At 48.9% G+C, this 9609-nt stretch overlaps 3 protein-coding genes across 3 annotated transcripts; all 3 read left to right on the top strand.

The window, feature by feature from the left end:
• Positions 1-574: 574 nt before the first annotated feature.
• COL26b_009883 (uncharacterized protein) lies at positions 575-1586 on the top strand (the record flags this gene model as incomplete). The annotated part of the gene is made up of 3 exons (XM_053182598.1): positions 575-607; positions 659-1078; positions 1140-1586. 3 exons carry the CDS (start codon positions 575-577, stop codon positions 1584-1586), a joined length of 900 nt encoding a protein of 299 aa, XP_053033504.1.
• Positions 1587-6309: 4723 nt separating this feature from the next.
• COL26b_009882 (uncharacterized protein) lies at positions 6310-6759 on the top strand (the record flags this gene model as incomplete). Its single annotated transcript, XM_053182597.1, has 2 exons — positions 6310-6574; positions 6626-6759. 2 exons carry the CDS (start codon positions 6310-6312, stop codon positions 6757-6759), a joined length of 399 nt encoding a protein of 132 aa, XP_053033503.1.
• A 634-nt stretch (positions 6760-7393) lies between these two features.
• Positions 7394-7934, top strand: COL26b_009881 (uncharacterized protein; the record flags this gene model as incomplete). Its single annotated transcript, XM_053182596.1, has 2 exons — positions 7394-7439; positions 7510-7934. 2 exons carry the CDS (start codon positions 7394-7396, stop codon positions 7932-7934), a joined length of 471 nt encoding a protein of 156 aa, XP_053033502.1.
• Positions 7935-9609: the final 1675 nt, after the last annotated feature.

Below are 9609 nucleotides of genomic sequence, written 5' to 3'. Positions count from 1 at the left end.
ATGTAGCGAAAAGACCATGTAAGTAATAACGGCAGTCCGATTGAAGTCAACTGTATGCCGAGTTAGAAACCGAGACCTCGTGCAGTACGAAAAGTCTAAACCTTACCAGACCATGCTTCTATGTCCCTATGGACAACCGTGGCCTTTTCACCTTTGGCATTTACTAATAACATATTGGTGATCGATGAGTAAAGTCGGAAGTAAATCGGCTAGCGGAGGCAATTAGGTCCCGGCGGAATGGTGGGGGCTCGGAAACTTAAACTTCGGCCTGGCAACAGATTCCGTTCGCCGTGAACCCAGCTACTCGCGGAAGGTTACGGATTGATAATGTAGTGATGGTAATCGGCAGTGGGTATCGCGTGCTGTAGTGCTGGCTAATCATGCGAGATCTCCAATTATTGCGCGATGATGTGACGAAGGCGGGGTGAGGCCCTTCGTCGTCAGTGCGGCTTGAAGGCATATAAGGAACTGCATCCCTCTAGACGGTCAATGAATCTACAACAGCGGAAATAACATATGAAAATTGAGTTTCTCTTACAAGTATACCGAAACATCTCCCCATCCAAATATCATCATGTCTGCCATTAAGAAAGTCGCTATCATCGGGGTAAGTTACGCCTTGAGCCCACTTTATAACCAAACGCTCTGATCCCTGTAGGCCTCCGGAAACCTTGGCCCAAAGGTGCTTGCTGGGCTTCTCGAAGGCGGTTTTGAAGTTACTGCCATCAGCAGGAAAGAATCCACAGCCACATTTCCCTCTGGAGTTGCTGTTAAGAAAGTCGATCTGTCTTCGGTTGAATCTGTTACGGAAGCCCTGAAGGGACAAGACGCCGTGGTCTCTACTGCTGCAACGGCAGCGGTTGGCGCGCAGAAGGTCCTGATTGATGCCGCTGTTGCTGCACAAGTCAAGCGATTCATCCCGTCAGAGTTCGGAATTCACACTCGTGATGCCCAAGGGACCAAGATCGGTGCGATTTTGAAGTCCAAGGTTGACAACACCGATTACCTGATCGAGCTGTCTAAGAAGCATGATTGGTTTAGCTGGACTGGCATCGCCGTCGGCCCATTCTTTGATTGGGTAGGTCACATCACAATAAAGTTGCTTTTCAGTTAAGAAATGCATTTCTGACGTGTAACAGGGCTTCGACAAGGGCTTGCTGGGTCTCGATGTCAAGAACAAGGCCGTCACCATCTTCGACTCTGGGAACGAGCCATTTTCTGCCTCTTCCCTTGCGTTTATTGGGCAGTCCGTTGCCGGCGTGCTCAAGAACCCCCAAGCAACCGCCAACAAGTACATCACCGTCGCTTCTTTCACGACTACTCAACGTGAGCTACTAAAGGTTGTTGAGGAGGAAACCGGCTCCACCTTTACGGTCAGCAACGTCAAGACCTCCGACCTGGAGAGGATCGCCGACGAGAAACTGGCGAAGGGAGACTACAGTGCTTTCATCCAACTACTGCAACAATACGTGTTTGGAGATGGTCAAGGGCATGCAGTAAAGGAGAACGCCGCCGTTACACTTCTGGGACTACAAGAACTGGATTTGAAGACCGAGACGAAGAAGGCTCTCGCCGCAGTCAGCTAGACACTGGCTCATGTGCCATGAATGAAATACGATCTTTGCATTATGAATGGTGCCGGTTTCCATGTCTTCTAGGTAGACTGTACGTCTGGATGATTCGGTGATTCGGTGGGTCGATGTTTGCTAAAAGTTGCTCACTCGTAACCAATTGAATGAGCAGCTCTGAGTCTCCCTAGCATAGCAGGCTGTCGATAAAAAGCTCGTCCTATCCGAGGCGATGTTGGTGCAGGATACATCGACGATGAAACCTGGTCCCGAGACTGACGTACCTTCTCTTCAAGTTTCGTTTGCGGCCATCCTGCAAACGCAGCCCGTTTGGAATTTGCCAAGGCGGGTAGATACATGATGGAAACACCCTATCTCGGACTTGTGAGTAGTTAGCTCCCCGCTGATTCTATGAAAGATGGAGTCTGAGAATTATACAAAACAAAATGAAATTGGACCATGAAAAGTTCTCGCGTCGCAGCTGACCCCTACCTATTGTATGCAAAACTGCCAAATCGCGAAATGATCTCTGCCCGTACTTGATCCTTCATCTACATCCAGTCAGCCATGGCGCGAGACGCTGTTGGGTCGTTGGCAATCTCCAACATCCCATCAATCGCCGTGCTCCGAGACCGTCTGAAGTACGGCAACAAGACTACCGAGAGCTGCAAACGCCTCCTTTCATCCATAAAGCTATTCCATAGCACATTCAAGACCCAAGATGAGAGAGCTTCCAACGAGATAGGCTGGAATGAACCTAACCAGTCAGTTCTCAATGAAGTGGTCGAAGGTTTTCTTGACGCAGCAGGCAATGGGCCCAGCTTCTGGCCGAACGACAAAAATTCTCCGAACTTCAACGGGCTACGTTACTCCAATCATGAACATAAAGAACGGTGCGCAAACAAATTTTGGTTTCAAGCCCACGTTCGATGCTGATACTATTAGGATCATTAAACCAAATGTGAAGCAATGGATGGTCAAAATGACATGGCATTACAAGATGAACGAGAACAGACAGAAGAGGAAGCTTGAGACTAGCAACAGTCCAGCGGAACCTATATCAAATTTCGAAAGACGCAATGACGAGGTTTGCAGCAACGGGAACAACGTCCGGATGGCAAGCGAACTTCTCATGACAAATCAAGTCTCACTTGCCTCAACACCATTGTAAGTGACACTCTTAGACATGATTCAAACACACAGCTCAGATGTGCAACAAGTTTCCATGTTCTAATGGAGATTAGGGTTTCGAATACTGCGACTGAAGGGTCATGCGCACTAGAGGGCGGGACCAATTTGAATCTCCTTCAAAGTCCTTCGGTACGAAAATCGCCTTTGGAGACCGACGCATACGTTAATAAGACTAACCGACCTGCAGCAGCAAAGTTTTGGTCATGCTTTTATAGGAAATGCATGAAAGAACACCATCTTTGCTGAATCGGATCGGTCTCTGAAATGCCAAAAGCTGAGAAGCAGCATCGATGCTCGCGAGAAACACAATGTTCTATTGGGAGCGACGCCGACAGACCGCAAGGAGAACTCCAACCAAGGAAGACTGAGATCACAGAGCAATACTGGAATAAGACGCTCTGACAACGCTGCTGGTGCCATGACGGAGGCACCCCGCTCAATATTAGTTATTGATCTCACGGCTTCCGATGATGATGAGCCGCACTTTGTCAACACCCCAATCGTCAAGCAGGAAGTGCTCCCAAAGAGCACTAGGGCAATCCATGGCCATCATTCAAATTTGGTTGCCTCTGTTGCGCAAGCATTAGTGGAAACTCATGCTCCTGTTATTTGGCCCAGCCAAGTATGCCACTCTGCTTTACCTCAGGCACCTGCGTTTGGGGTTGACCAATTTTTGCCACGAGTCAATGTTACTTTGAAGTACATTGCTTCGCGCTATCCAACTTTGAATGTTCAGACTTGGAAACCGCGGCTTCGGTTTAGTCAGTGTTCTCTGCAGCAACTGAGAAACGAATTGCGCATACCCAATTCAGAGAGAATCGGGTTCAAATTGCAGCTTGCTTACCCGGGGTTGTTTTACACGTCTGAGGTTGCCGGTCATGACGAAATCATGTTTCGGCAGATACGAGAACAAATGATTGCCACCATCAGAAGGGAGCTCTGGGACGCTGGTTCTTTGCATCCTCTGGAGATCTTTGTCGTGATCGAATCTGTCCATGATGCTCAGTCACACCCTCTGACTGCAGTTACAGCACCTATTAACTGGGACGAGTGTCCTGATGAAAGGCTTCCAGCTGGCCTTTAGTCTCTCACAGTCCGCTTGAAGAACATGTCTCGAACCAGTTGATTTGCAACGAGATGAACAAACCACTTGTTCGCCCCCACCGCGGAAATAGTTTCAGTCCACATAATTCTCAATAAACATTCATAACTGTTCTATTGTCAGAAGGTGCACTCCAATAGTGCTAAACGACCAAAGCTCTTTGTTTGAGGTTGATTATAGAACAATGAATCACATGATGCTTGCACAGGCACATCTGCCCTTGTCTCTAGACCATGAGCATCTGACAGCCTATGTTAGAAGAGTGCCTAACAAGATTAATGTCTTGAAATCTCTGGCGAGACCAGTAATGCTCATGCCCGACGCGAAGTGAAAGCTACTTATAAAGTTGACATCCATGGCTAAGGTAGCAATTGGAAGTCACGACAACATCAAAAACAGAAGCGACAGGCACTAATTATTCTCACTTTTCTTTTTCTTTTTATATCTCTCAACCATTTGATCGCCACAAATGGCTTCCCAAACGCACCTTTCGAACTCTATCGATGAGCGATGCTCTTATTTCCCACCCGTCAGAAGACAACTAAGTCTTGACCCCAATCTCTTCGAAGGTTTAAAGCTCATATGCGTCATCTGCAGGCAAGAAATGAATATCGTTGGAGATGGATTTCCAGAGAATGATCACCGGCCCGATGGCTTTGCGGCTACTCATGGCGTGACAAGCGCCCGCGATCTGAGAAGACGTCGACCCCAACCTTCGAAAGAAAGCACGGCAATCGTCGTCCCATGCGGCCACATATTCTGCAGAGGCTGCCTGTACGCCCTATGCTGGGAAGGATTTGATGTCAATGACTTTGTTCCAGGAAATGAACAAGCAAAGAGCGATCCAGCGTGCCCCATGTGCAAGCAAAGTCTCTGTTTCGAGAACTGCGTCTTCCGCTGTCGCTATCCAGGGATACCCTTCCCACGAAACAAACGCGCGCTCGACATATTTCCGCAAACAATGAATGAGCAAATGGAAAGCGCCATCTGCCCAAGAAATTGTAATTCCTGTGCGCTGCTGGAATTCCTGCAGCATGTCCAGGGGTATGTTGCAGACACTTTGGATGAGATGCCAGAACAAGCGGGCCAAAACGTGACGGTCGAGACAACAGTAACTGACAAACCCAGCATAGAAATCTTCGAGAACTTGTTTCATAATTATCTACAAGATTCGATCACGAGATACAGGATGTTGACGAGACTCCGGCCCTGGGGGGGTCCGGCTGCCCATCCTCGACTTCGATATATCTTCAAGTAGCGGAACGCATGGAAGTGGCCAAAAGCCTTGGTTTCGGTCGGTTTCGTTAGAAGTATTAGGATAGAAATGACTTAGCGTATACAGAATAGGCGTTTATGTCTTCACTACGACTCGAGTTGATCTTTACATTGTTCTCAAACACGATGCAAAATGGTCTGATCTTGCTTTCGCGTTTTCGGCTCAGTTATTGGACAAGGAACACCGGGTGGGCATACCACCTCCGTGGCTGAGCCCACACTATCGCTTGCTGGGATGACTGTGGCCCAGGAGCTGTTCGCTGTTCTTTCCATGCGGGTGGACTTCTCGATACGAAGTTGCATGATCACGAGTCGGTGGCCAGACCGAGACCTGCAAGACTCATGCATGGAAACATTGTGCAACAGTTCTGCGCTCCATGCGCCGATGCAGCAGTCGAAGTGACGTTGCACAAGTACGTACCGACCAGTGCCGCTTTCAAGCTTTGGGGCGCAATACGACGGCGATCAAAGAACGCCCCAAGATGGAGGTGGCATGTGCTACTGACCAGTGACGTCTCCGTGCTAGTCTAGCTCGTCGATCAACTCGTGGAAATCCGTCTCGTGTTGCGGGGTTTTCCACGGACGGAAGGAGAATATCTGAGACCCCAAATTTCCTGTCCTCCTCCCCTAGACTACTGCAACGACCTCCGAGCCCCGTCTGGCTAATCGAAAAGGTTCTCTTCTGCAGCACGTCAAAGCAATATTGGAAATTCCACCATTGCTGGACGTCCCGACGAGGCGGTCTGCAGGCTTCTGGTTGTACCGCATCATCATATGCCTGAAAAAAAATGTTTGCTGCGGATTACGGGTGGGCACATCCGAGTAAGACCTATGTGAGACCTAAATCCTCGTCACGCTGATCGTTCGTATTTTTGGCGAGACCGCTTGCTGTCGGTGAAGACTTCGCCATCAGCTAATCCAGCGACGCGTATGATAGTACCTTCGAACACGTTCTATTTTGAGCAGTTGATGATTGATCCAAGGCTGCCCCGCGGTCGACGAATACATAAAGCATACACGTCTCCCCACTTGCCCTCTACATTTTGCTACTCTCCATCACACCACCTCTCAACCTCTCACCGTCGCAAGATATAAAGACCACAATTCAATCACAAAATCGACCAACGCGAGATTATACAACCGTTAAGACTCGTTATATCAACCATCACCAAAATGCGTTTCTCCGCCCTCTTCTCTATCGCCAGCCTATCTTTGGCAGCTCAGGCCAGTCCCATGCGCCGAGACGACCCTCACCGAGCCGATTTTCGCATCTGGAGCGAAACAGGCTGCGGCCAAAACGGCTCAAATGAAGGAAACCTAGGTGTTTGGACGATCAACGAATCCCAGACCAACCAGTGTCAACCGACGTTCAACGCCCAAGTAGTAAAGGGAATATTCCTCAACGACATTCAAACCGATAACCAGACTACGTGCACGAGTAAGTTAAGCCTTGTATCTTGAATTCCATACTGTAACTAACATATCCAAGTGTATGCGTACACAGAGGAGAACTGCGGCGGAGTTGCTCAAGTTGTCTCGGTCAAGGAATGCGCGAATGTACCTGACGGTGATGCTAGCTTTGTCAGCTTCAATGTCGAGTGCAACGCTCCAGTCCTTGAGTAGAGAACGTGAAATGATTTTGTCAATGCGCCGTTTCGAATTGCATATGGGAGGCGTTCAAACTGGTTTTTGAGATTGCACGGCATAACTAGGAGTTTAATGGCCTGGTATGGCTCAAGGAACACTCATTTGATGCCTCTAGAGGGCAATTAATTCACCACGGAGACGAGGTGAGAGCAGACATAATTCACTAATTAATTCATCAGTACTCTGTCTACTCTTTCAGCTCATTTCCTTGAGTATGATGTCTATAATTGGGGCAGGGTGTGCTCGTCAGATTCGCATGTTCTTGAGGGAAGAAACTTGGTACTGATATTCATACCTAGTGCCTCCGTTGTGGACTTCGCATCCTGGAACATGCGGTTCAAACCACAAAGCCTTGACCAGAAGATTATTCCAGCTTCGTTGCTCCACCGATCCGGATCTGGCGATAGCTTGCGCATATGATGTCAAAGGCGTCATAGAATCTGGCGCTAGCAGCGGAAGATCGTCATTCCCGCAGATAGTGGCGTCAAGCATTCAAATCACCTCGGTCTCTAGATTATTTGCCGGATGTCGGGCTGCCATTTAAGCAACCATTGAACATGCACGAAATGCGCAAACAATCACTTAATTCCGTCGCATTTCTACCGCAGCCATGAGCTCTCAACCAATTGGCCTGGCCACGATCCCGAAGCTGCTCCGTGAGTGACACATCAAGACATGCAAGTTTAGCTCGGAGACCAGTCACTGACCTGACCCCTCGACGAACAGCTGTGACGGGAACCTTCGCACTCCCTTTCACTGCGTACTACGCGTTGCTCAGCCTACGAACGGTTCGCGAACGTCTACAAAAGGAACACTACCTCGGGGACAACTCATCGACTGGCAGCGCCGACTGGCGCGCCTACCAGAACGACAAACTGTACCTCCTCACTCGTGCGCATACCAACTTCACCGAGAACGTTCCGTTGGCTTTCATACTCGCTACTTTGGTGGAGGTCAATGGCGGAAACCGTAAGGTGCTGAGTTGGTTCCTCGGCAGCTTCCTGGCGATGCGCGTGCTGCATGCCGATTTCGGTATCCTGCAGCAGGGACTCGGCAGCGGCAGGCCCATTGGCTATTTTGGCAGTGTTGGGCTTCTGAGTGCCATTGCTGGATATGGAGCCTTCTTGGTCAAGGGTTATTGGGGCTTCTAAGCTACGCTTGGAAGAGTAAGCAAGTCATTTTTGAGGGCCATTCCAATCATCATGCAATAACATCGTATCCTATTACTATATGTGCTCCGTACTAATGAGTAGTATGTGCATGTTGACAAGTATCTGCATTTTGGACACGTTCTTACCAGCGTTAATATCGACTTGACGACTGCGATGGACGCTTTAGTGCATGATGCGGGGTAACCGTGGCAGTCTACCGCCACCACGCACTGAAGGTTATTGAGACGCGCTGTATTATTCACGAACGAAGAGAACAGAAAACATCGGCGTAATCAGCGGATAAGCCGGCTGTCATCTGAAGTAGGGGCGGAGGAGTTCGTCCCAAATTCCAAAATAGGACGGCTTGGAAGGTCGCCTGATCGCCCGCAATTAATTCCAAGCATGCGCAGGTTCCACGTACATGACTATGCCAAAACTCAAAGCTCTTGAGGCACAGCAGGCCTCCCCAGTCAATCCGCAGGCAGTTCGGTTAACGCTCTAGAGCTTACCATAGAGGCTTATCAATACAGGGTTGCGATCGACCGTGATTAGCAGAGTCAAGCATGTAGCCCAAGGCTGAATTACCCTGCTTCACCCATTTTAAATTGACTTGGCAGGTTCAAAATAGAGTTGACACTTCGTGCCCCTGATGACCCTTGGAGAGAAATAATCCTACACGTTGAGCAGTGAACATCATGTATTTAGGGCCTAGAGATTCTCCCACCAGCGGCTCGGTTACCTACATTGCTCCATCATCCCCTTGAACCCATCATTGCACCATTTGACAGCGATTCTCCAATTCGTTGAAGTTGCTTTCAGTCGCCAAAATGCTCTCTATCAAATTCGCCCTATTCCTGGCACCCTTATTGGCACTTGCTAGTCCCGTCGATATCCAAACAAGACAAAATAATGAATGCTGCTACGAAACCGAGGTGAGAAAAGTTAAGAACAAGCGGCGAGCGGGGATCACAAGACTGACTCTTCCCAGGACATCAATAAGCTGGTTTTTAGAACCAACGGCACGTCGGGCCAATTCTTGGATACTCTATCATGGTGCATGCTGCAGGTAGACCGGTAAGCGCAAAGCCTGAATAGTCGCCGTTTTCCTTCACACGTATTGACTCCAAGCAGCGACGCAAGCGACCCGAATAACTGCGAGAAGGCAACACGTTCGTATTGGGCAGGATACTGTCCCGAATCACCTACGAAAGTCATTTCATGCCCCTCAGCTTAAGATATGATCATTTGGTCTCCTAAACTCAATTTCTCAATCTGATCAATACATGTACGTCACGCTAAGCGACATGTTGTCATTACACTGCTAGGACGCTTGGATGAAACGTTTAAAGTGAGGTGGCATCAAAAGCTAGATGTATTGTATCCAATTCATGATACCAGTTTGGAGCGACTTCGCATACATCGAGTGCCAGCTAAGGTCTTACACGTGCTTCGATTAAGGCTCGAAAGTAGTCCATCTCTTCTGTAGAAATGCCCCAAAATCTCTCCATTTTAAGACGGTACTCCTTCGTGTCTCGATACCCTTTCCTCCAGCGAGAGTAATCTTCTACGCTTACACCAACCGGCCGCCTTCGACCTCCGTCAGCCTTCGTGTCGCACATGAAGTTGAAAAGTGCCAGAGGCCACATCTCACACCCCGGTGGTGGCATGGGAGCCA

This window comes from Colletotrichum chrysophilum (assembly GCF_026319265.1).
Source record: "Colletotrichum chrysophilum strain AFK26 chromosome Unknown scaffold_99, whole genome shotgun sequence".
NCBI lineage: Eukaryota > Fungi > Ascomycota > Sordariomycetes > Glomerellales > Glomerellaceae > Colletotrichum > Colletotrichum chrysophilum.
Note: the sequence above shows the minus strand (reverse complement) of the source record. Positions and strands in the feature narration are given on the sequence as shown.